The 27,344-nt window shown below is 37.0% G+C and overlaps 1 protein-coding gene across 6 annotated transcripts in view; it reads right to left on the bottom strand.

Moving 5' to 3' along the window:
- The window catches only part of PARD3B (par-3 family cell polarity regulator beta), a 533,875-nt gene that overhangs the window by 207,099 nt on the left and 299,432 nt on the right, over window positions 1-27,344 (bottom strand). For all 6 annotated transcript variants that reach the window (XM_068196079.1, XM_068196075.1, XM_068196077.1 and 3 more), the window contains 6 exons: window positions 22,631-22,722; window positions 12,629-12,715; window positions 8,947-9,072; window positions 4,123-4,478; window positions 2,365-2,504; window positions 1,457-1,585 (listed from right to left, as the gene is read on the bottom strand). In XM_068196079.1, the coding sequence (XP_068052180.1) occupies window positions 1,457-1,585; window positions 2,365-2,504; window positions 4,123-4,478; window positions 8,947-9,072; window positions 12,629-12,715; window positions 22,631-22,722 (930 nt within the window). The remainder of the gene's footprint in view (window positions 1-1,456; window positions 1,586-2,364; window positions 2,505-4,122; window positions 4,479-8,946; window positions 9,073-12,628; window positions 12,716-22,630; window positions 22,723-27,344) is intronic.

Genomic DNA, 27,344 nt, shown 5'->3' with positions numbered 1-27,344 from the left:
GGAACAGGAGAGAAAAGAGAAGAATTCATACTTTTTAAAGTATATTTTTTTAAGTGATGTTCTTTATAACTTAAAAAACCCAGAAAATACTGTTAATGGTTAGCATTTTCAAAAGGTAAGTTCTTATTTAGAAGAGCTGGTGAATGAAAAGAAATTCTACATAGAATAGATAATTTAGTACTTTAAGACTCAAATTTCCCTCTGATCCACACAGATACTGACTCTACAGCTCAGGGCTTACTCAGCAGAGCAATGCAATGACCAACTTTGGTGCTTTGGCAATCACTGACAACAAATGCCCAATTACAAGGCTGAAAACTGCCATTATGCTCCTTAAAGATTACACAGTAAGAGAAAAATGGATACAAAAATAGTTATGCTAGGACACTTCACAACTGCTCATGAGAAAAAGTGGGCACCAGCGGCACAAGAGAAAAGACTCACATGAGAGAACCTGAATCCCCTCCAGCTCCCTATCCTGTCATGGGCAACTCTGACCTCAACAAGGTCCAACTAGTAACAGGGAAACAAGAGGAAAACTGTCAGCAATGTCCTGTGAGGAAGCATAATGGAGTATTTCTGTAGAAGATCCTGACAACAGTCTAAAGGAAAAGCAAGAAGGCAGCATCTTAAGGAAAGCATGAGGGCGGTTTGTGTTCTTTGAAGGAGATAAAATGAGACAAAAGCAGGAAATGCTGTCCTTTCCTTATCCTAGGACTTAATGAAAGGTCAAGTATAGCCATCAATCAAGATAAGGAAGAGGCAACCAAAGAAATGACCTTCTCTGAGGGGAAACGAGCATGTATCAGATAGCACTTTTACTCTGATGCAGTTCTCTATGTGAGAGAAAAGAGAACACAGTTTCATGCCAGTGTTAATAAAAAACAAAAGTGAAAATTAGGCACTTGAGATGAAAAAAAGACAAGCAAAAGCCTATTAAGTCAAAGGCTAGCAGCCAAGGAAAAGCTTGCTTCCAAAATCTGTGAGAAGTGCAGCAGAATTCTATTCCTCACCACTCCTGCAGTTGGACACCTGGCTTATGAGACATCTCCTGGGGGCAGCCACCCTCACTAGTTTGTCAGTGATAAGCTGCAGGCTCATTACATGCACTTTAAATTTCTGGTTTAAAGCTTGTTGCTTTTATGAAAGAGAATAACCCATTTTAGTTATGCTTGACCTCACACTTGCAAAATTAATTTACAGTATTCCCCTGTGAGTTATGCTTATGCTGTCATTTTTGGGGATGAAAAACCAGATTGTGTGGAATTGCATCTATAGTAGATAAAAATCAAACATATTCAAAATCAAATGTAAATATAAATACTTCTTGGAAATAAGCCTTATGTGACTACTTTTTATTGGCATTTCTCAGCTGACATAATTTCTATTTCCTGGGCTAGTATTTAACCATGGAATTGTTTCAAAATCACTCTTTGGGAAAGAATAACGAGTTTACCAGCTCTCGAGGTAGAAAGGCCTCCTCCTGACGAGCCACAATCAGACAGACAGTCTCGCCTTGCTTTGTGCTTCTCAGCATAGCTACAAGCTCTTCCTGGGTCCTGCCAGTGATGTCCCGTCCATTCACCTACCAGCCACAAAAGAACAGAGGACTTCTTATCTCTGACTGCCTTTTAGCAGGTTTATTAGGTTTCCCTCACCTAACACAGGTGTCATTCAGTGACTGAGAGCAAAGAAGAATCAGAAACAGCTCCCATACTGCCTCCCCCTCTGGCCCTGCACAAATTACTTAACCTTTCTCCTCCTCATTTTCACCATCTGTTAAAGCAGCTCTGTAGTACTTACCCGCCTTGCAGGGGGTTTGTGAAGCTTAATTAGTTTGTAAAGCACTTTGAAGATGAAAAGTGCAGAAACAAGACCTTAGTATTAAAACTGTTTACCTTAAGAGCTTTTTGAGGTTAGTAAGTAGAAATAACCCATTAGATAATAAGATTGTAAGTCACAAGATATCTGAAAATTTTCAACAGACCGATTTGAGCAAAATTGCCTTAAAATGAGCACTTTACCAGCTTGATATTAACTGGAGATTTTTGGATGTGGCTGAAGAGGGAAGACATGTTTTGGTCCTCAAGCAATACATTTATCTGCTTTTAAAATCAAGATCTTATCAGGTTCCCCTTGTTCAAACACCCCATGGACCCTTGTGAAAGAACCATTTTTCCACCTCATGGTGTAAAGCACTTGTTGACAAACAAGTGACATAGAAACTCAGAGTGACTTTTTTTTAAACCAAGGACAAGAATTGTAGTTCCATACATCAATAATATGTATGAGGAAATGGAAGATTTATGACAAAGCTAGAGATCAATTTTAAGCAATGCAAATACAACGGATATTTATTCTAACCTCCAGGATTCTGTCTCCTGACTGCAAACGACCATCTTTTACTGCTGCACCTTTTGGTAAAATATTCTTCACAAAGATTGGACCAGGACCATGTACTGAAGAGTCTCTGGTAACCACTGTGAAACCAAGTCCTTCTGGACCTAAAATGTCAGACAAAGAATCACAACATAAATTTCAACATGTAAATGATGATCATTAAAAGTAAGCAAACAATGTCAGAAAGGTATCCCGGAGATTCATTCATGTTAACTCTTAAAGAGAAAGCAAACAAAAAGCTGTAAACACAAGCCAATCTTCTACATGGTCTAGAGAAGAAGTCTACTGATGTCCAAACACATACACAAACCCTCTTACAACAGCTACAAAGGGAAACACTTGGGTAAGCACATAATAATAAAAAACAAGAAAGAACTCTCTTTTTAAAGCATTTACCTTTTCTTTAGGTCATTAAAATATTAGTCTTCAATTTAATGTCAATTGTTGGATTCAGAGTAATTGGAGTTGTTTATTTATGTGCATAAATATAATTTAGCAGGTTTTACTGAAATTTGGTAAATGGGAAAAGTATCACATGATTTGAATGCAAAGCTTGGTGATGTGCTGTTCAGAAAGGACAAAGTGGTATTTCTAAGCTTCCAGTAGTGAAGCTGCTTAGAAATAAACAACCTCAAGTGTTAACAGATATGCTATAACAAGTAATTAGGGAGTAAAATAAATATTAGTAGGTATTGCTTATAAGCCACTAAAATCACTGGGAATAGAAGAGTCCATAAAAATCTTTTTATATTGAGTGGTATTTCTAACTATGTGATAGTTTTCAAAGATTTCATCATGTCAGCATCACATTGCTATAACTTCTAAAAATATAAATGTTTCAAAATCAAAAGCATTAGATCTAGAACGAGGAAATTCTTAAGTAGGTTTTATTAAGACAAAGCTGAAGAGGTCAGAAGTAAAAATGAGTGATTTAAGTAAAGAAACAACAAAAAATAAGAAATGAGAGCTTGCTTACATTCAAAATATGTTATGAGAATAAAGTTACAGATAGTTTTCAAAAGGGCCACTTCTACGATCAAATTTTACTCTTAGCCAAATCAGAGACAAAAATCAAATAGAAAATACAAATGCTAATTAGAAATTGCTTAAGCACATTTTTAACACGTTTCTAAACATGTTATCCCATTCAAAGACAGACAGCTGCATGGTGCAGCAATTAAAGATATACACACAAATTTGGCCTCCTGACAGCTGAATAAATATAATAGAAAAAAAAAAAAAGGTTTGCAGAAAATAAAAAATGAAAAGACAAGTAAAACTGTGGTCAAGCTCTTGGAAAACATGAAACAGAGAAGAGCAGATTTTTAAACGTATCTTTAAAAGAATGTTGTAACACTGTTGAGGTCAATTAGCAGGTTAAATACAATAATAAAGGTCAGCAGCAAAGAGTTCAAACTTTTATTCTATACTTGTGCAAAGACTGAACTATCTCTTAAAATCACTTGTTGCTAACGGATTTGCTTCCACAGCCAGTAACAAAGATGACCTAATCAGTAAATCTGGATAAAATACATCCAAAATGTAAAGAAAGCCCATATAGAAAACCTTACTGTTTACATACCAGTACCTTTTGAAAGTTTTGGAACTTTTAAATGATAAATAGCTTGCTTGTATTTTCAATGTCACTTGTAAAATTAAAAGTTAAAGTACCACTACCGAGAATATGATACCAAATTAATCATACCATCTCCAAAGACTTACCTTTTTTCAGGTCTATCTTTATTTTCTTTGCATTTCTCCTGTTACCAAAGCCCATAAGTGGAGACAGTGAGGGAGAAGAAGGCTTTCTACCCAGACGTGGGAGGTTGGGGCTCTTAGCTTGTTGCAGAGCTCCCTGTACACCTGACTCCAAGATTGCTCCAGAAATATTAATTGGTTTCACAGCAGGTTTTGGATGAAGAGGAGGTGGGATTTTTGTTTTTGTAACTCCTTCTTCGTTATTCAGAATACAAAGAGGAGCAATAGCTGACTTCTCATACTGTTCTCGGTTATATGGAGGAAGGACTTCCAAGATGACACTTTGAAATTTCATTGCCTGACGGAAGATGTCCTGAGCCCTTTAAAAGAAAGGTATGAAAATTCATATGACAAACTAGAAAATGTGGGCAAAATTTGAAGTTGTTTACAGAGAATAAGATGAAAGTTTGCCTTATGTTCACATATACAGTGTCCCTTTTTTCGAAAAGTACACATGAAATAAGATTTCAAAACTACAGTATTTCCTTACATTTCAAGTAGGAGCAGCATATCTGTTGGAATTCCTAAGCTGCTATGAAAACTATCAGCCAGAATACACCAATGAACACATTTCTTCATGCAGAGCATCAGAAAGGGAATTTCTGATGGCAAAAGACTGCTGAAGTTACAGCTTGCTGCTTTTTTCAAGTGCTTGTCTGTTACATATTTTCTTGTTCACATAGAAGTACACTGAGCACTCATCACCAATTGTTCTGGTGAATACATCTACTCCAAGCAAGCTCAACTCTCAATTTTTTCCAAATCCAGTCTAATTGCTCCTCAGATTCCTTTATAATCCCTAATGCAATTTCTGGCTGATTTCACAGCAATAAATTAGGATGAGGGTATGAGATACATTGACACTAGAAAAAAAACCCTGGTGATCAAAATGGTGCAATTATTTGTGTTTCTACATAAATGGAAAAATAAATAGGTCAATATTACTCATATATTTCAAGCAGTAACCTTTTGCGAAGTGGATATGCAGTCTTCACATAATCAGTGTTTTTGCAGATGTGCTCAAATACAACACCAGAAACTGTATTAGAGCATTTAATGGAATATTCCCCTTGATACTGAGAGGGCAATGGAAAATGGTTTTAAACTAAAAGAGAAAGATTTAGGCCAGACATTAAGAAGAAATTCTTTACTCAGAGGGTAGTGAGGTTCTTGAACAAGTTGCCCAGAAAAGCTGTGGATGCCTCATCCTTGGCAATGTTCAAGGCCAGGCTGGATGGGGCCGTGATCAACCTGATCTAGTGGTGACATCCCTGTCCATGCCTGTGGGGTTGGAATGAGATGATCTTTAAAGTCCCTTCCAACCCAAACCATTCTATAATTCTGTGAACTGATACCACGGTAATGATACCATGCCCAGATTCCTGTGAACTGTAAGGCAATTAAGACAAGTTGGCCAAAAGAACTGTTCATAAAGCCTTCCCCAGATTTTGAATAACCTGTAGATTTGGTCAATCAAGCCATGTTACAAACCTTGGATTCTAAAGGAACAAAGGAGACTTCCCTCTTTCTATGCTTTACTCTCCTACCTTCTGTTGAAGTGGACTGATCTCCTTCCATACTGCAGAAGACCACTTGAGTACAAACAGAAGAAGTAGCTGAAGAGCATTTTGAGAATGAAAAACTAAAAACTTCTGCTTACATGAATTGAGGCAAGAGGGGAAGTAATGGCTACATTAAATTTTAAATAAATCAAGGAGTCCTTCTAAGAACATTGTACTTATCTCCTACCCTTCTGTGGTGTGTTTGTCAGTGTAAGTCAGTGTTTTGCTCAAGTCTTTGGATTTAAACTCAATTATGTAACAGGAATCAATGCTGAAAGTACTTCTGAAATATTTTTTTTTACACTGACACCGGAAGGAAGCCACTGCAAATATAAATGTCTTGAAAACACACCTACTGCTTTCCCAGATGAACAGAGCTGCACAAGTACGTCCACCTTGCAACTGTAGGTGGTGGAAAGGAGAAGTTGTTTCAAGAGGGTTTTCTGCAGCATGAAGACACTGAAGTCACGAGTTAGTCCCAGTGGATACTGCTGTGGGAAAGAACCATCCTTGCCACACTGAGTGTACGAGCATCAAGAGTCAGAAAAGCAACATTCACTGACAGGCGATGCTGCCAGAGAGAAACCTCAAACTTGGAAAAGGAAGGTAGCAGGGAGAATGTTGTAGGGAGGCATTCTTTTAGTATCACCCTCAAGGGCTCTGTTTCACAGCTGTAACAGACTGTGCCCCAGTGTCTCTGCAGTGGTTATAGGTTATCTGTTCACCTATAGCCTGTCAAAGTTCCCAAGGACAGGCCTTACCCTGATAGCAGAAACCATGGCACGCTTCCAGCGTAAAGGACATAAAATGTTATCTCTGTTTCTTTCACACCCCATCTTCATCCTTGTAAGTAGCCACTTGGTCATAAGTTACAAGGCAATTTAATAACTCAGTTTCAAAAGATTAATATTTAAAATATATGCAAGAGAAAATATAAGATCTCCTTCAAACAAAAATTAGTGGAAATCACTCAAGACATCCTATGGGAAAGTCCAAATGCAGTCTTCAGGGGCAAAATAACTGGCTGCACTTCAAAGGGAAAAAATAATGAATGGAGAAATTTATATTTCTTGAGACCCCAAGTGCATACTTTAAAGAAATAAGGGAGTCAGTTAAAAGAGGTGCTGGAAACTCTGCAGCACAACAGAATGTAATTGAATAGATTAGCAGCAAATGAAAAAGTAGACCAACAGTCCCAATATATAGCTATTATAAACATGGGAATACAGAAAGTAGGCTGCTGCTGTTACAGCTGCAGAAGAAGCAATTGTAGAAAGTCTCTGCTGAAATTAGAAAGAGACAGCATGTAACAGTCTAAGTGTTAAAACAGCTTTTACAAGGGTTATGAAGTAATGTCAGTTTGAAATTAACCAACAGATTTTCCTCTCCAAGAAGAATCTGATTGTTATTTCTGGGTCAACAGTCATTGGAACAATACTTTGTTGTCTTTTACAATTAGTGGATTTCTGTAACTTGGACTTCTGTCAGGTTAGTACAGTTATGTCATGCAAGATGAAAACTTAAAAGGTGTGTTCACGGAGATTAGTGTCAACCTGGAAAGAGTCTTTCTTTTGTCAATCTCCACAGCCATGGAAGAGGGATGATGTAGAAAGGTATTTTGGAAAATAATTCAGCAGAACAATGCAAGACTTGGGAATAGGCTAGAGATCATCTAAAATGTTCTCCCCAGTCCCCAAACAGACATTGAGCCCTCAATATGTGTATTTTTTCCTCAATTTCCACTGCAACCACACTACGTGCGTTTGTAACATAAGGAAACTTAGCCCAACAAAATTAGGCTCCGCTCTGAGTCGCCTTTAAGTCACTTTTCTCTTCCAATAACAGAGAGAGAGCTTAGAGACTGATCTAAGCTAACTCTTATGGTAAACAGTCCTTTCAACTCCCAAAACATTATACAAGCTTTTAGAAAATATCCTGCATGTTGCATTTTTGAAGGAAAGCCTGACAGAGAACTAGAAAATTTCCTAAGTATTTAAAACTGCCCCAAAATCTAGTAACCTTACAGAAAAACATGCAGAGTCCTCCACTCCACAAACACCTCATGGGCTGAAAGCCTTTGGAGATCTAGTTACATCCAGAAGAAAACATAGAGGAGACAACTCATTGTAAAGAAAGGATCACGTATTATTTTGAAAAGAGAGGTTTTGATTCAAACAAAACATTATTTGCAAAATTTCATTATAAAACTGCACAATGGGGAAATAAATGTTTTAGTAAGATACTGACAATTATGTTCTGCTAAAATTGGTATCTTATTTAATACTTCGCATGGATGGAAAAGAATGGCACATACTATAACACAGAGTGCTTTTACCACCAAATACGCAGAAAGCTGTAACTGAAAAACTATCAGGAGGGAGAAAAGCACAGTCTTAGAAACAAGAATACCTATGCTACAGAACTGGTTTCCTGAAAAAACTTTTTGCAAATATTTATTCCTAACTGTGAAATTAATGTACTGGATTTTAGTCTAGAAGCCTTGAACACTTGGCTTACTGTTTAGGAAGTTAAGCCTCCACTCCCTTGACATCTCAATAGGTTTTTGTTATATTATAAACAATCGTTCAGTTGTCTAAACATATGGATTAACAATAAAAACAAACTACTATTTAATTAGTACAGCAAATATCTGTGAAATTTGAGAGGCTATTCTTTTGTGCAACAATGCCACATTACTGCAGAGATGATCAAAACAACCTGTTAAGTTAAAAAATATTTGAGATAGATAATAAATGTCAACAGACTTTTAATAAAAGCCATAACTGAGACTTTCCATTTACCTCAAGTAATCATAGTTTGACAGTAGAAGTATTTTTTTTTAAATAATGCTCAAAAAGCTGCAGCACAATAAAAAAATCTTATTTAATTTGCAAAAGAACATTAAACACCATGCTGTGATGTTGACTCATTCTGAAGGTCTTATGAAAAAAAAATACAAAGAATATGGTAAAAGTAACAGAAGAACTAGAAAGGGAAGAGAGCAATTACAAAACTTAATGCTATTAAGTAAGCACAGTAAGTTCACTAAAACTACTCAAATTTCACCTTATTTGGAGGTTTCAGAAAGAAAATTACAAATTTTCTGTCACATTTCAATTTTATAAGCATTTTTCCTGAAATAAGTATTAACCCCTTTATAAATCACTTAAACGCAGCGCTGTATAAAATCTTGGCTAGTAAAAAGTATTAGTAAACCAGCACTTACTGTGCAAAGGTTTTATCTGTAAGGTCCACATGGTTTATCTTCACAATGCATTCATTTTCATGGAAAAGACCATCACGCCTAGATCTGCTGTTTTCCTCAATACCACGGATGAAGAGTCCCAACATCCTAAAAGGCAAAGCATAGGTGAAAACTGTCCTTATTGTGCTGATACAAATTTAGAGGAACTAAAAATAGATATCAATCTCTGTACTGTGTATGAAATGACAGAATAGATGGCCTCTCTATTTAGGCTCTATCTGTGCTTAACCTAGAGAAAGGTTTCAGCTGACTTATTAACAAAAAAGAGGGAGATTCCAAAAAATACCACGAAAAATTGCTGCACACTAATGCTTTATTACTTGCTAGAATTTGGGGAGCATTAAGTCCTGTAGGTCATACTTGGAGAAACAGAGGAAAACACCTAGGTCCCTCTCCAGTTAAAAATGGCAGTGTAGCTTATGTAATATTTTTCTGCCACTGCTCCAAAGAAAAGCACAAACTGATTAAAAGCAATTTTCTACATTGACTATAATAAAATAAGCAGGAGCTAGAATGAAAAAAACACAAACAAACAAACAAACAAAAAAAAACAACTGACTTTTCTACTTCTGAAAACGTCTAAGAAATTTTCAGTTGCCAAAGCCCCTTGCTTTGATACAAGACAGCAAGACAGCAATCCTGCTCATTCATGGGGCAGGACAGCAGCAGAACATCAACACCCAAGCTGTCTGTTAACAAGATAAGGGCAAGTGAAAATGGAGGTGAAACACAGAATAATGCAACAAGTGAGCCAGTGTGGGTAGTGCAAAATTCCAGTGCTGATAACTCTGCTGGGAGTGCTAGGCTAATCCTGACCTACACGGAACACTGCTGTATTGCAAACTATAATTCAACATAGCTACATCCAATGATACCACTACAGCATCCAAAAAATCCTGACAACTGCGAGTTTGTGAAGAACTTCCATAATCAATCTTTGTCCACTAAATTTCCATACTGCTTCAGGATCAAAGATGATCATCAAGGATGACCTTTAGAGACCATTTTCTATTGGTTATACTCCATAAAATATTAATGTGCAATTTTCAACGTGCCAGCACCCCAATCACAAGACAGAAGTCCTGAATTTTTGTCTCAGATTCATGACTGCCCCTCATATCTAAGTCCATTCAACATATTCACAGTACACCATTAACTAATTCAGGTGACACTATATTCACTGAGCATCTGATTTTAGATTTACTGCCTAAGAACATTAAAATATTTGTACTTCTGTCCTATCAATTACTAAGTGAAAAAATGGTTCCTACTGAATATTAGTTCTTTGAAGTATCTAACAGAAAAAAGTGATTTAATAGCATAAAGATTCTCTTGTAATGAGTGTTATCCTTCCCAAATGATTAAAACAGGTAGTGGTGGTGAGGGGCCACAGCCCTTTTGATGACATCCAACTAGTGGCAATCAAAAACCTTAACCCTAAGAACTAACTAAATATAACTATACTAAAATGCAAACCAGTAAAGTACAGAAATAAATGAAATTATAAATTAAGTTGGTTGCTCACTAATCCTCTGTGCTTGGATACTGCATTCATATATGCAGTAGGATTGCCCACTTGTCTGAAACTTGTGTGTGCTGTACTGCCCATGTGCCTTGAGTTACATAGACTGAGGCAATTTGAATTCATGCCTCCATAACTTTCTTCCACAGCCTAAATTTTAGCATTTTAATACACTATTAAATTTTAATTTCCTGGTTTTAATGATATTTAAGTACAAAGAAAAGGGGGAAATTATTTCTATTACTTTTGTAGTTCCTGTATAAAATAAGACTTTGTAAATTACTATGATGTTTTAATGATCTGTAGAAAAACCTTGGCCGGTAGCAGCACCACGCTGAAGCCAGCATTACCTTATTAGAAGATAACTTTACAATTGAAATACTAGAGCCAGCTAGTCATGGCCAGCATGTCCTCATAAATTTGATCATGTCAGCAAAAGAAATAAAAGACGCTCTTCTGTACTTTCTCATGTTATGATGAGTTATAATTTATACTCTAGTCTCAGGCTAGATGAAAAAAGAAGGTCAAGCCATTTAAGTCAGTCCAGTGACTGATTTAAACAAGTCAGTTTAAGGTATCAGTACAGTTCTGCCAAGAACTGTCTTAAATGTAAAGACAACTACCTAAACAACCAGTAGCTCCTCTGTCAAAGACCCCCTCTACTTCAGCAGATCCCCAAAAGCATTTGTAAGCAAGGACAAATTAACATGAATACAGTGTAGACCAAGGAACAATTGTTTGCTGCTCTCAACACAGTGATACTTGAGTACAAAACTGCATTTCAACCACAACAATTGCTGATTTTAATAGCTTTCAATTTCATCAAAATTGTTTTACTGAAAGATCTTGAAATACAGTGTACGCACTACAGCCTTTATGGCATGCCTATATCAAAGAGCTCCGGTCTGCATTTCAGAATAGGCGACAAACACAAGTGGCTTTCTCAAGACAAACAGGCAGCCCACAAAGCCAAGGACACAACTTGGATCTCTGAGAGCTGCCATTGAAGACCAACTTCCTTCTTGAGACAGTGATGCCATTTTTGCAGGCAGTAGATGGACATCTATTTTCCTTTTTGGTAAATAAAACAATCTGAATTAATTTGGATCCACTTACAAATTCAGATCTTGCCAAGAAAACAGACCTTTACAAGGTAATTCAATCCTTCACATTCTCTGTCCTACATGAAAGATGACAAGTAAAGACATTTAAGAATTAGACAATTTTTACTTTTGCAATAATTGGCTTTGTGTAACAGGCAGCCATTTTACTATAAAGCAGTGTCATTTATAGCTCTGGCAATTTCCCATCTCTTATTCACGGCTGCCAGTGTCAAATTAACTCTCTGGCTAAGCCTCTGTATGTCAAATTTCAGCCTAGATTTTTTTTTTTAACACAACCTAGTTACATAGCTTGGAAAACAGCTATAATGAAAATGCTGACGCAGTCTTAACTACAGCACATCAATATGAGCATGCTGCTATAATAGGCTTTTGTGATCTCGATGGACTTTGTTAAATCATTTATAATTAAAGTAATTGCATTGTGACAAAGAAAGGTTCATGGTATAGAGCATCTTTTGCTATGCAATCAAATCTGAAAGATGGCTTGAAAAATATGCGGTATGAGGAGGCAAGCCATTTCTTTGACTTTTCTTGTCTGGTATGTCACTAAGGAAGAGACTGCAGAGATAGGAAACAAAACAACAAACAAAAACAAACAAGCCCACAACAGCACAAGAAAACCAGCCCAACACCATACAAAACAATTGAGTCCAGTTTACCATTCAGAGAATAAAACCAGAGACAATTAAAAGGGCATATATGAACAAAGATGTTAGTACTGACTCAAAGCAACTGGACATGGCACTTTGTGCCATGGTCTAGTTGACAAGATGGAGATCAGTCAAAGGTTGGACTCAAGTATCTTTGAGGTCTTTTCCAACCTAAATGATTCTATGGTTGCCCTATACAGAACTTGGACTAGTAAATATTTTGGTAATGGGAGAGTGTCATAGACCAATCTTTGTTTTCTTTTAGGTAAATAGTAAGCATTTTAAGATAAGCAGAGCTGAAATACTTTCATTAGTATACTTCTTGAGCAATGCAGAAAATATCTTACCTTCCACTCAAGGATGAAAAAAAGGGCACTACATGTATTCCCAAGGGTCCACCTTCCCCAGAAATCTCCACTGTTTTTGTCATTTCACTAAAAAAGATCACATGGAAACAAATCTTGTAAGCTTATTCAGAGAATTCTCTGTATTAAAAACAAATTCCTGATTGATCAGACAGCAGAAAGGGTAGAAAAAATATTTGACTCAGAGCTCACTAATATATGAAAATGAAAAGCAAAACAGCTATGAAATTCTTGAATTGTTTTAGATTAGCACTTGTGTTTTTTAAAAGGGAAAGAAATCAAACACTAGACATTTTCCTAAGTTAACCTTCAAGTAAATAATTAGACTATTAAAGAATAAGCTTTTAAGTGAGGAGAGACTTAATCATCAAAAAAAAAGCAGAGGGGAAGCTTATTTTACATGTTCTTAATTTAAGCTCCATGCGAGTTGCTTCAATTTTCCCATGTGGCCACATTATAAACACCAAGATCACACAGAAAGGACATTGAGACTTGCAAGTCAAATCATATTAAATATACTGATTTCTTCCCTCAGTTGCATACAACCTCTCTGACAAACAAAGAACAAAACAACTTGTGATCAGTAGTGCAACTCAGCTCATTTTATCAAGAAGTTTCCTTCCTCAAACACTGTTATTAAAAACCTCTGTATTATCTCTGACAGACTTAACGCTGTTTCATGGCATGTGTTGTTTCACTTCCTATTGACTATTTTACACTGTCAGCCTTACAATGACCTTAACTCTATTCTGGGTGACCATGACTCAAAAAGGAAGGTACTTGAACTGGCTAGAATCTCTAAAAAATTAGCAATGTCTGTATTTCAGCAGACCTCGTTCCTTCATTCCATAATAGTGTCCATCCTCCAAAACATTCCCTCCCCATTGTCAGCTGTGTGTGCCTGCCAATCCTACAGTGTGCACAGAACATGTGAAACTGAACCAAATGGCCACTTCAGATACTGCCCTGTGTTAAAGACTCAGTCTAACTGATCAAGTGCAGACTGCTAGAGAGAAAGAGACTTCTGGTTGTTCCCTGTGCACCACATCTAGAGAGCACACGCTTGCTAGATAAGATTACCAAGCTGACTCTTTACTACCACGCTGCCCTCCCCACCTCAGATGATTTTTCCTAATACTACAACTTCCTCGGGCACCAGCTGACTAATTTTGCTGACCCATGGTCTTAAGATCATTTGATTTGATGCAAGAATCAGTAAAAATGCACAGAAACTCATCAAGAATCTGTGACTGCCCTTGAAGTGGCAGCACAGTTACACCACATTAGCCACAACCTGAACCCACATGGCACAGCTAAGCCCTCTCACAAGGAGCACAATTACTGCAAATGACTTTAGACAAAATCTGGCATTGCTTCCTAATAACACAGGAATATTTTTTTGTTGTTATGAACCTTTACCCAGCTGCACAATGATTAATGAGAAGCAATTTGCCCTAAATACAATAATTCATAGCTTGATTGGCTAAATATAGAATAAGACTGGAAAATAAGTTTATACGCTTTATTTTTTTTTAATTAGGGGACAGAGTGAGTTTTGGGGAACTTTTTTTTTTTTTTTTTTTGTAAAGAGTTCTTCCAAAAATGCTGGCACTGTAATGAATTTATGTTCTCTAGATATTAAATGGAAAGACCCTGAACAACAAGCCACCACTGATCCCAATGTAACAGATTTACATCTTACTGTATTTATAAAACAGACACCATTTCTTTCCTGGAATTTTCTTTCCTGTATTCACCTGCTTCATTAATCAGATGGGGAAATCCTGACAAAATCCTCCTGTAAGATTTTTTAAATACATTTTTTTCTGGTGAACCAGGTTAGAAAAGCTAATCAGTGTGGTTACCAAAAACCTCAACAATGCATGCATAGGAAATTAACTCCTCTTTCAGTTCCATCTTCTACTTCCTCCAATTCTCTTAAGACACAAAGAAATATAATTAAAGGGCTACTTTTATTGTCTTTTGAACTTCTACAAATTCAAAGTGCTTAAGTAAATTAAGCAGCCAAGCCCTTTAGATTCAGAAAATACTCAGAAGTAGTGAATGGGCTTTAATTTCTACAGGGAAAATTTAAGTTACAGCTGTCCCCAAATAACCCTATGTGCTCGAGGGAGGAGTTGTCTTCCTAAGCAACTGTAAGAAAGAGCAGAAATTGTTTTGAGGGCTATCATGACAGACAGGTGAGCTGTCATATTAAATCAACACACAGTTAAAAGTAGGCTGAAAGCCAAAGAAAACATACAAACTTATTTTTAAACTGAACACAAAATCTATACACTAAGAAAAATAGGCTTCTTTGTGAAAACAAATAGCCCACATGCACTTATATATTACTTAAAAATTTTTGGTACATCCTAAAACTTATGGAAGTTCTAGAGCACTAAATGTTCAGAATAAGAACATACTCTATATAAATGTATTAAGAATTTTGGAATTATGATTTTAATCAAAAATCCATTACTCTAAATAGACTTCTCCTTCTGAAACACATGGGACTCTTAGTTACATCCGAGAAGAAAATAGCCTTTCACACCAACTTTCATGGACCTCTGAGGACGTTATTTTTATATTATACCTATGAAAGCATGACAGTTAAAATTTTTAAAATCAGAACATCTGGGATTTAATTTGGGGTTTTTTATTTGTTTAAGAACCTCAAAGATTAGAGATTCAGACACATTTGGTATCATTCACTTGTTCTGTCCCTCTTCAGGCAGGCTTAATCTGTCCACAAGCTGAAGTCAGCACTGTACTATTTCATGCTGGCTTACAGTTTATACTGTACTGGAGAAAGCATTCAGGAACAGGCCAATCCTGAATGAGATTCTAAATAGGATGAGCTCTAAGAATAATAATTACCAAATTCCAAAGATACATCGGACACACAGGTGCTAGGACTTCAGTTTGACAGAGCTAGGTTAAAAAAATTAAAGAAGTAGGAGAAAGCAGAATTACTGTCTTACAGGTTGATAGCTGTGACAACAGAGAATGTAATTTATAGATTTTTTGCAATATTCAACACATTTTAAAAACAAACAAACACCTAAATAGGAAAAAAAAAATTAATTCCAGAAGTTAGTAACCTACTCGTGACCTACTGCCCTTTGAAATCTCCCCTACATATCTTAAATGCCTTTTGCAGTAAAAGGAAAGACAAGTCTGGCCCATCAAATCAGTATAAAAGACCTGGAGTAAAATTCCTAGCTGGGGATGACAGGCTGGGAGCATGGGTGAGCGATGCACAGAGGGTGCCTCAGTAGGCTGAGTATCTCCTGCTTGTTCTTCAGGAGCAGACAAAACTCCTACCTAAGGAAATCCTGTCCTAACTGAACTTGGAACCCAGTCTCTATGGAATACATAGAGATACATTCTTACAGCAGCCAAAAAGACTGAACTTTAAAAAAGCCTTTATGTCAGTGAAATTTCTCTGAAGTGCAAGGTTCACCCCACCCAGAATCACAGCACTCAGGCTTCTTCCAATACATGCTGGCACCTCCCTTCCCCTTGCTGCACTGAAGCGACCTCAGGTCTCACTCAGGGGAGAACACCTGTCCAGCATGACCTGATCCAAGATGCCATACTATTGATTTTTAACCTGACGAGGCTGTCATCATTTACTATTTAAATTCTTCTTTGTTTGATATTATTGATTTCTGACAGATTCATGACCATCTATCACATTTGTCAACAAGGCTTGCCAAGCGTATTATTAAAAATGCTGATAAGTACTGTTCAGCAAAGAGATAGAGGTGTACACATAAGTGGTGAGCATGCACAGCGTTGGCAACATGGAAAGCAAAATTTAAATGGAGCGCTGCACATTTAGTGGTCATATCTAGTTGTGAATCGATCTGATCCTCAGATTTGCAGTGTCCTGGCTGTGGAATACTATGGCTCCCTCTCCTGAAACCTGTATCAAGAACTAGCAGTTTGTGAGTTACACAAAGGGAAAAGATCTACTAGTTGAAAGCTTCTCTGCAAACTACCCAAGAACACTGAAGAACCCATCCCAACACTGAGCACACAGATGCTTAAAAAGGAACCCTCTCCAGAAATGAATGTTATGTGTTGTTGCAGCAAGACCGAGATCACTGAGGTGCTTTGACCTTCCCCAGCTACAAATGCTTGGTAGGATTGCTCTTGGAGAATGCAGTAGGCACAGCCTAAATCAGATTAATTGTTTTACAACACAGTGAAGACAGTACCTCAGAAAAGCTGCTTAATGCATGGGTTACTGGGCAAAACTTGTCATCATGTGTATGTCACAAGAACCTACTGCTTGAGTAAACACAAAGTGTTTACCATTCCAGTGGCATTTTCCTTTGCAATTCTAGTAATATTCAACACTTTCTCAAGTGTTTTTAAGAAAACGTACAGATTAGTAAGATGCCATATCTGAAAAAAATCTTTAAGTGCAGAATGTCAGTGTTTCCCTTGCAAAAAGAAAAGCACAGCTGATATTCTGAACATGCTATGTGGTGTTTTTGTTGACCACAGCCAAGTAAAAGGCAAATTAAATGTCAGTCAGATGTAGGGAGCTCACAGATGCAGTTATTAAGCTGTATCTCCTTGCTTGTTCTTCACTTGCACCTCCACTTCCATGCCTCTTCCTCCAATGCTGCCATTCCAGAAGAGAGAGCATTCATCAACAAAAGGTGTTGGTAGAGGTGTTGGTGTAGGTGTTGACGTTTGGTAGAGAGCAAAGGTCTACAGGGCATGTCAAATTCCCATAGGGCATTTTAAAGAGGAAGCATGCACAGATTTATCCAAATGAACAGGCTGATGACTCTGCCATGTACTTTTTTCACATACTAAACCAATGCAGTTACTGATCATAATAAAGTATTTGTCCCCATTCACCAAGAAAAGGCTTCCAGAGCAGTCAGCTAAACTAAACCTTCACATCCAACTCCTACCCCTTTTCCACATATTTCCTTCTCTGTTTTCAACTAGGTGCTGAAAGGAGCTGGAACTCAAGATGTTATGTAGTGCGAACAAACCCAAGCGATGAAAATTGGAACAATATCTAAATAGGGCTAGAAAGTACCCTACAAGGAGGAGAAAAAGCAACTCGGTGTGCAGGCAAGGGTAAGTTTTCCAGGTACAGTTAAGGAAACTGGTCACTCTTTTATAAGAGACAGGAACAGAGCAGGTGCTCCGTTATACACAACACTAAACAAACTATCCACAAAGTTCAAATATTTACTATGAAATAATGTCACAATCTTCCAGTTTGAGGTTTGAAGATGAAACAAATCAAGCAATACATTTTGCTTCCCCTAACTAAAATGCATTAATCTAGTTACTCCAGACTCTTTTTTTTCCACACTAAAATTAGTTAGTTCTCACAAGATTAACTCTGAAGTTTTAGAGAGAAATCAGCCTGCAAGCACTGGGGCTTTGTCTTTTTTTCTTTAAATCAAATGGTTCCAATTCTCTTTTGTTAGACTAATGAAAGACACAGTAGGTTAAAAATAGGAAAACACAGAGAAGGAAAAAATGCTTCAGCTACACTTTAATTATGTATCTACAGTGCTTAAACCAAGGAACTGACCCTGACCCCTGCTAAAAAGAAGTGGGAAGACAGCAAAAGCGAACATAATGAAAACACATAATGAATTATCTATGCATAAATTACCCTTTGCGTTCCAACTAATCCACTGCTATTAAGCTAAACATCCACTTCCAAGCAGATTCGTGTTTACTGTTCCTTAACACAGTCATTTTTACTGAGAAAAGCAAGCTTTTCAAAACCAGTGTTCCCATGTACAGTGTGCTAAGGAATTCAGTGCTAAAAGTTGTGACAAGTATCTACCTGACCATCTATAGAGTATCAAGACCCTGTTCTTACTATGAAAATCTTTCAAACTCAGTATAGAACTTGAAAAAAGGCACAGAGAAATACAACATTTTATACACTGATGGCATTAGCTTGGCTTCCTTTACCCTGAACATCATCTTTACTTGCAAATAAACAACAAAAAAAAGCCACCTTCAGAATTTACAAGAGGATTGTCATTATTTATTCCATTAAAAACCATTCCAGTGACCCAATGTTTTAAGTCTCTCCTGTAGTAAAGTTCAACTCTCAAAACGCCAAATTAAGATTTTCAGACTCCCAAGGGACACAGTCCTGAAAAGTTTCCCAGTACTTCTGCAGTGAAATGTTTTAAGAGAATCCAGGCAAAGGGACTTCCCATTAACTTCTAAGTAGAGGAGCCAAAACCCCTCCATACTGACACTCATTCCATGTGCAACTGATTTCTCCTACTTAAACCAGTGAACTGACTTTCTTTAAATCAAACAGCTTTCCTGCTTGAGTGAGGAATATAAAACAATCCAAGTCTGGATCTTAAAGTTCAACTGACTAGGTTTCTCTATCATGAAATATTAATCATAGTACTCTTTCTCTGCTTCCCTCTGAAAAACCCATTATTGGCTGCAGTAGGAAAGGGACTCTGACCTCAGACAGGTTGGTGCTCTGATGAGAAGGCTCAGATCATTTTCTCAGGTGACGAGCTGCTGTTTTGCTCAAGCATTATAGGCCTTAAAGCTTACCAAACCCCAGTGACAGGAAGGAAAGCAGGGAAAGCAACAGAGCCAGTAGTAGTTTTCTTTCTTCCATAACCTTTTGTCCACAACATTGAGTAGCTCACAATTAGGCTGAAATATTACCTTTATAAACATCTCTTGATGTGGCTTATTTAAATGAAGGGTTAATGACCTGGTGGTCCCTCATGGCCCTAACAACTTTAAAATTCAACAAGAAAAATACCTGAACAAATCAGAATTTTGAGTAACACTTTCTTTCAGAAAGGAGACCAATTACATATTAAGATGCTTGTTTTACTGCTTGTGGAAAAAGTAGTTTTATTATTTTATTAATAAAACCTTCCTTACATTCAATCAAATAAAGATAATTGAGACAGATGGTCTCTAGTGACTCATTATTTCCCTTTATAAACCTTCTACTCCTAATGAAAACACTTTTGGAAAAACAGTTTAAAAAACTTGACTTACAGGAAAAAAGCTAAACAAAAATCAAATAATTGCTATAAAATTTCAATTCTTCAAAATTCCTGTGAATTTCACAGGAACTAACTTTGCTACGAACTACGAGAAGCTAGGAACTAACTTTGCTTTACAAACTACTACATTCAGAACTTCTCTCATGTTTACTGTTTAAAGAAAGTGGAATATTTTACAAATACTCCAATATATTTCACAATTTTGATGAAAAATTCCTCATAGTACCGATATCAATTCTTGCAGGTAAAACCGTTTTTCACGATCTCCTCAGGACACAGGAACCACAAACAAGGCATATTTTGGTAGAATTACTCTACTGTGCCTATGAAAAACTGCTACTTTCTCTCCATTTTGTTTTGATTTCTATTTGCTTGGTTGGTTTTGGCCAATATTTTTCAGACAATGCAATCTCAATCAAGATTAAGACAATTCATCTCAAAAAAAGAAAAAAACTATTACCAATGCAAAAAGATTCTTGGGAATACCCTGTTCTGGCCAGCGTTCCCTCTGCTCCCTATCTGTTCAACACTTACTTGATTGATATTCTAGCATCAGTCAAGTGGGTCCCAATCTATATTCTTCATCACTTTTCCTTCCATGTTCCTATGTCAAGACAGTTTGCAGAATTCAGCAAAAACTATAAGAGATCTACAGAAACCTAAGCTTATTCTTGTCTAGTTTGTGACAGAGAACACCTGGCCACTTCAGAAAACGGAATACCTCTGAAAAGTATTACAAGGTGTTTTGTCATTGTTGTTTCCAAAAGCCACTGAATTATGAAGCAAACAAATACCATAACCTTCTTCTGAAGAATCCCAAATGCAAGCGACGAATTTTTTAACTCTATAAACAATAATATGCTCTCAGAAAATTCCTAAGAGGACTTAGGTAGCCTAAAACACCCTAGTAAAGGCAAAAGGAAAACAGTAAATATGAACAGAGTGTGCACAGAGCTTGATTAATCCCCATTACAAATTAACGGATCAAGAGACAAATGAGTGCATATATTTGGTGATGCATAGTAATTACCTCAGGTGAAACAAGCTGTAGAAATCTTTAGCAACATTCCATGAACAGAAAATATGCATTAGTGACTGAACTAAGTTCTATACCTGCATGATGAACACTAATCAGCAGACATGTAACTTAGAGGCCCAGCAGGTGCAGGGAAAGCTGGAAAAGCACTCCAGTTCCTTTTCATTATGAGACCATTCTAAAAATATGCATCAGTATTGGCAGGCAGGAGAAGGAATTACAAAATGGCATAGGAACTGGGTGACAAGGAGGCTTTCAGAGGAGGCAAAAACCCAGAGAGATTGAGTTGAAAAACACAACTGTACCAAGATGATAAAAATGCCCATAAAACTACTGAAATTATGACTCAAAGAACAAGAAAAACTGATAAATTAATTCCCTTAAAAGGAACAGACAAATTTTTGATATGCTGTGAAAGAAAAGGTGATCCTTCTCCACAAATCCTGGCATGGTCCAGACCACCAGCAATGTTGAGTCCCTGCTCTTGCAAAATTCCCCACAGGCATGGGGTACATATTCATGCCTCTTTCACAGACCCCATGTAGGTAAAATGGGAATGTTAAGACTTCTTTTTTTTCTCAGATGTTTGCAAGAATAAATGCTCTAAGATTAAGGCATGCAGATACTATTTCATGAGTTTTATCTTATACTGTTTTGACAAACAACTATAAGTTGCAGAATTATAGCAAATGACTATCTGCCATCATTAAAATCAAAACAGATTAATTTTTCATATTTTAGCTGTCATGTGGAAGTTTGCCATATAACACTTCTTAACTTAATTATACTATGTGCTATATATAACTCAAGAGTTCTGCAACAAACACAAGATACTGGACAAAGTACTGAATTCCTCTACCTACTCAGAAAGGTGACTTCAGCACAACCTGAATTATCAGTCAAAACTGAAATTTAAGCTTATGATGAGACATAAAAAACAGCAGCACAAAAACACTCCAACACCACCACTGAGGATCTGACCAACTTACTCTCTGAAACTATGGCACCCTGGCTTGATAATTTGGTGTAACAAATGCTATCTACAAAATCATTGTTTTTTCAATTTCATTTCAGCCATTTAGAATTTTCCCTTTGATTTCAGGAGCAATAAACATTGTTGCTCATTAGTAAACCTCTTGAGAACACCTAATTTCCTCTCCTCTTGTTTCAGCAATGCAGGTCTCAAGTTTTACTCCACTGGTTTCCAATGAAGATTATGTATTTATCTAAGACTTGTTCAAAATTTAGTCTGGTTAAAATAAAGTTATTTCCCAAAATGTCAATGGAAGCATGACCACATTCAGATACAACAGCAGAGGCCATTCTAGTTTGTTATAACTGAAGAGAAGAAAAAGATTTATTCCACCTGGCTTCTCTAGTGAAGGAATGCACAAGGAAATATTGCAAATATTAGCAATGGTTTACACTGTATATAAACACAGATACAAAATCTACTACAGAATATAGCAGAGTAATAACCTTACCACTCAATACTGGAGGTGACACTCAAAAAGGAGATAATTTTAGGATTATATGGTTCAGTTAAATAGTTATTTATTGAGAGACAGTATATGATTTAGGGGAATCCTCTATCTTAAGACATGAAACATTTGCAGGACTGAATAGAAACCAAAACCCAGATTTCTCCCTTACCTTTATACTATAAACAGCACAAAAAATCATTCATATTCATCAATGAGGGTAAGATATTGTCGTGCTCAAACACGTGCTCTGGTATCAAATGCAATTTTAGGGTGGGGAAGGTGGGAGGAGGAAGAGATCATGGTGATGAGAAGCACAGTGCAGAACGAGAGGTGCAGCTGGAATGAGAAGTCAGTCTTGTATTGCATAAATTGACAAATCACACTTGAGCCAGCACCAAACAGAAGATGTTCCTACCTGCTAGGAAGCCGAGCCCTCTGAACCAATAGCAGTTCTGTGGGTCCAGTGAGGTTCATCTCTCCATCCTGAAAGGATGCCTGGGAAGCACCCTGTTGAGAGATTTCAAAGTGCATATTGAAACTGTGTACATAATTATGCATATAGAACAATGCTGTATTTGTGTTTCTAAGTCTGTTTTTGGAAGAGAAAGTCAGTCATAAAATAACATCGTCTCACTGACAGTGAGGATTAAAAGACCCATTCTGGATGGATCATCTGTGACACAGCATGTGGAGAAACAGGAAGGTATCTGAAGTCCTGCTCCTTGTGCCAGTCCCACCATCCTTCCACTGGAGAAACCTCGTGTTGTGCTACTTAATGTTGTAAAGTTGTACTGCTTTACTTTCTTCTCTGCCTATCTAACCTGAATGCCATTCTCTCCCACTCTGAGCCGCCTTCTCTCTCCCAAGAGATGACACAGACGTTGAGTAAACCAAACAGCTTTTTTTTTGTGCTCTATCCCTTGGCAGTGTTTATCTGGCAAACACATGTTTTCAGAGTAGCTTCCCAGAAAAAGAAATTACGCAGCCATTTGGACAATCAGACACAAAAATACAGTGCATGCAGAGTCCAGACACCAATGCTAAAGCTCTTGAAAACTATTTAAAACTTTCTTTTTGTGATCCTTGCACTCATTGTTTGCATTTTTTTCATACTGGGAGAGGGAAATAGTTACCAATGAGATAAGACCACTGTCAGTAGGTGATGTATTAGCTTTAACATACTGTACTTCATCCCAACCCCTATGGCAATAATGTAAACAGAGCAAAATCTGTAACAAAGACCTTTTTTGGAGAGGTCACTTCTGTCAACTCTGCAACAGGAATAGAGCTGGAAGACATAAATCTTCAGCTGTCAACACACTAAGAGAATTCAATTCAGAGCCTGATCTTAACTAGATAAAGGATAAAGTTAATAATTTTTTTGTTGTTGTTGCAGTGGTACAGTTTTCCAGTGTATACACTTGCCATATTAAGTTGTCTCACAGCAAAAGGTAGCAATGCTATAAATTAATTTCAAAGAACAAAGCCAACTAGATAGGTAATTTAATTTTCAATAAAAGTTCTACACTGGTTATTAGAAGTTTCAGCTTCTCTCAAAAGATGAGGTTCTAAAGGTTTGGTGTTTCCAGTCCCTTAAAGAGTTGTAGAACTTATTTTTAGTTTGTAAGTATCAAGAGAGTTGGGGGCAAGTGGGGGTTGCCTTTCACTTCAAAATCATGAGCAGCTTTGCAAGCAAACCCTTGAGATATAAACCAAGCTGGACCCTCTTTGGTTCACATGGCGCTTTTGAACCCATAATACTGGTAGTGATGCTCTTTGTGCATTAATTAGAGTAGAAGCCAATGGACTTGGCTTCAACTGCAAGACCAATATAGTTCACTCAAAGTGAACTTCTGTCACTAATAAAGAACCACTTTTAAAAGCTGTGTATTGAACATGTGCCATCTCTTCCAATCAGTTTTCACAGTGGAACCACATGTCAAGCAACAATTCTTGTTATATGAAGTATATTCCATACTAATCTCATAAATCAAGAGTTTGAGCTCAAGCAGTGCATTACCAACAGAAATCAGACACACAGCCTTCCTATGTTAAAACTCCATCTTGACAAAAGCTTTTAAAAATGTCTTGGTAGCAGCAGATGTTGGAAGCAGACAAACCCTTTAACAATAATGCTCCCAACAAAGCTAACCTCTGTTAGCCTGCCACTGAAAACACTGGTGCTACAAAGGCTCTTCTTTATGGAAAGTTAAATATAGTCACGCCATGAGTAGATTCAGGGTTGTGATTAGCTAGACCCTTTTCTCCCAGACACTGGCTGCAACACAGTACATGACAGAGAACATGCTACTCATGCCTCAGTACTGTTTTGCCATCTGAAGCATCCCTTGCAGCCTACACAAGTGACATAAGCTATGCTACTTTTCTGTTTCTGGGCTTTTGGTTAGTGCTGGTTTTGCTGTGGTGAGATTACATCCATGCTCGTCCCCTGTCTCCCACTTCATGGGAAACAGATTTCCCAGCAATGATAAATACAGAGGTTCAGAACACATCTTGTATCTTGTTTCTGTTGACTGATTCACAGATTTTTTTGACCAGAAAGAATTTTAATCAACAATTATAATCTCACACTTCAATTTGCTGTGTGGCACAGCGCAACATTGCTAAGAACACAGTTACACTCCAAGATAAGCAAGAGGTCCTTACAGAAAGATGGCAACAAACAGCTTTCTTTTCTGCTAAAGGCCAGACCAGTAGAAAGTATCTTGAAGCTTCATAAGAGAATTGTTACAGATACTAGAGGTATCAGACCTTTGGAAGAGGTCTTTAAAAACAGATTTATAAACATGTCTTATATGTTTCAAGGCATGATCCTTTCAGTGCCAGAAAATAATGGGGTAACTTTGTAAGGTACCTGACAGTCATAACATTTTAATCTTTCCACAAGATAAAACTTCTGTGAGGAATTACAGGATTAAGTTTGGAGTCCATAACACAGCTTGCTTTTTTTTTTTTTTTTTTTTTTTTTTTTTTTTTTTTTTTTTTTGTTTATGGGGTTTTTTAGGTTGGTGTGTTTGTTTATTGTGGTGTGGGGGTTTTGCTTGTTTAAATTTAAGGGTAAAAGCTTCTAAAGAAAAGTTATCCTCTCCTGACTGGAGAGAAGTGTGCTGAAGGATTTCAGAAAAAGTTCATTGTCAGAGGCCCCATCCTGCACACCACTGCCTGTTTAGATTTGCAGGGGTATAGAGCTCCCACATATCACAGATTATCACATGCTTAAGTCAATAAACACAAAGTCAGATATATTTGAAGGCTTAAGTGATCAAGGAAACATGAATCATAACACTGACATTACAAGTGAGCTCTCTGAGAATGACATTAGAGCTCCAGTCACGTAACAATCACTATAAATGGACAAATTCCTTTCATACTTGAGCATTACATTAGAAGCACAGTAAATTTAGGCAGATCATCTCCTGACAAACAAGCAGAATAATAACAAACCAACACTGCACAATTAAAGACACTGTCAAAAGACAATGATCCAATACACACAAAAATGCTCAATCTCTTGTTCAATTTTTAAAGACTGATTGTCAGTTTCTCAATAGTAGCAGAATTAAGGAAACTGACTAACAAACCTTGACTCAAATTCAGCTGACACTGTAACAGATTTACAGTGACAGAATTGCAGTATTCACTTAGGACATGGGAATAAAATGCAAAATGGTGTACTAAAAACAAAAGCCAAGGAAGCATATGCATCTTAGAACAGTGGAAGATTTAAAATTTATTTACATAGGGATAATTTGAATTGAGCAATTCTTCTTAGTGCTACTAAAAGCATGTTCTTCAAATTAGGGGTAAGTAGAAGAGAGTGATTCTATTAAATAGCCCTCTGCAAACAACTGCAACCCAAATGCGAGGAAGAGTCTTGTATTCATTATGTGACAGCTCTCAAGTTAGGTAAACATGCACATGAGGCAGCAGGAGTGACAGAGTACGTACCAGTAGTGACATTTTCTACTTTGTGAACATCTACTCTTCTCAATTCAACAGTCAGCATGGGCATATGTTAGCCCCAGAAATAGACATGATGCAGTCAGTTATGGTCTTATTGAGCTTAGGGAGTATGACCAAGTCTACAGTCTTTTTCTTTAATTTTTGAAAAGGCTTATTTCATAAAACCCACAAAATATTGGAGGGGACAAACAACAGTGGGACTTTTGAACAGAGACATGAAAGTATCCATTTTTTGCTAGAAAAAGAGACACAGAGAGAGAGAGAATTGACTGGAAATGGTCAAACCAATCATTTGTATTACAAAGGATGCGGCCCTGAGCACCCAACACAGCAGTGGCTGCCCTGATATTCAGGCTGCCCACCAGTCCCACTGCTCTGTTTCCTCATTATCACTGCAACCCAAAAAATATGGATTTTGGTATCTCCAAAAAAAACTGTACTACATCCATTTGTTACCTAAACTCTGGCTAGAGTGTAGTTTTGAATTCCATTTTAACTAAAAACAAATCTTTTGTTGAAGTTCTTCTGCAGCTGAAGTTTGCACATTCATGCAAGAGCAGACTATACCACCTAGCTGAGCAAGAAAACTTCAGAAATACTCACAGGCCACCAGTGGTTATAGAAGGGCACTAAATCCTCAAGTCTGTCAGAACACAATTCATTCTTAAGACAAGTAAGATTTTGGGTAGCATAAAGTTGCCAATACATAATTTTTAAAAAAGCTGTGTTGCAAAAAACATCCTACCTTCTTTGAAAAAAGCCTATTATACAACAACCAACATGAGAAAAATCTCAAAATATGTAAAGTTAGAGAAAGAGGACTCTAAATAAAGAACTAGAGAAAATACTGAGTGCAGGATACTCTTAAAGTATAAAATGGGCATCAAACACTAACAATAAACTTGAAGGAAATAAATAAGATCTATTAATAGAAGAAATACACACATCTACTCAAATTAGGACTCAACAGTCTGGTATACCCAAGAGAAAGTACCTTATCTGAGACTTTCTTCTAATGACAAAGTTAAAAGTGAAAATATATGTCTGAAGTTCCAGTTTCCAGTACTGTATTCCCTGAGGGCCTCAGCTCTTTAAAACAAAAGTATCCAAATCAAAGAGCAGAAGGTCATGGAGCAGGGTGGCAG

This window comes from Anomalospiza imberbis, chromosome 7 (assembly GCF_031753505.1).
Source record: "Anomalospiza imberbis isolate Cuckoo-Finch-1a 21T00152 chromosome 7, ASM3175350v1, whole genome shotgun sequence".
In the NCBI taxonomy this organism is placed as follows: domain Eukaryota; kingdom Metazoa; phylum Chordata; class Aves; order Passeriformes; family Viduidae; genus Anomalospiza; species Anomalospiza imberbis.
This window is presented reverse-complemented; position numbering and strand designations above follow the sequence as displayed.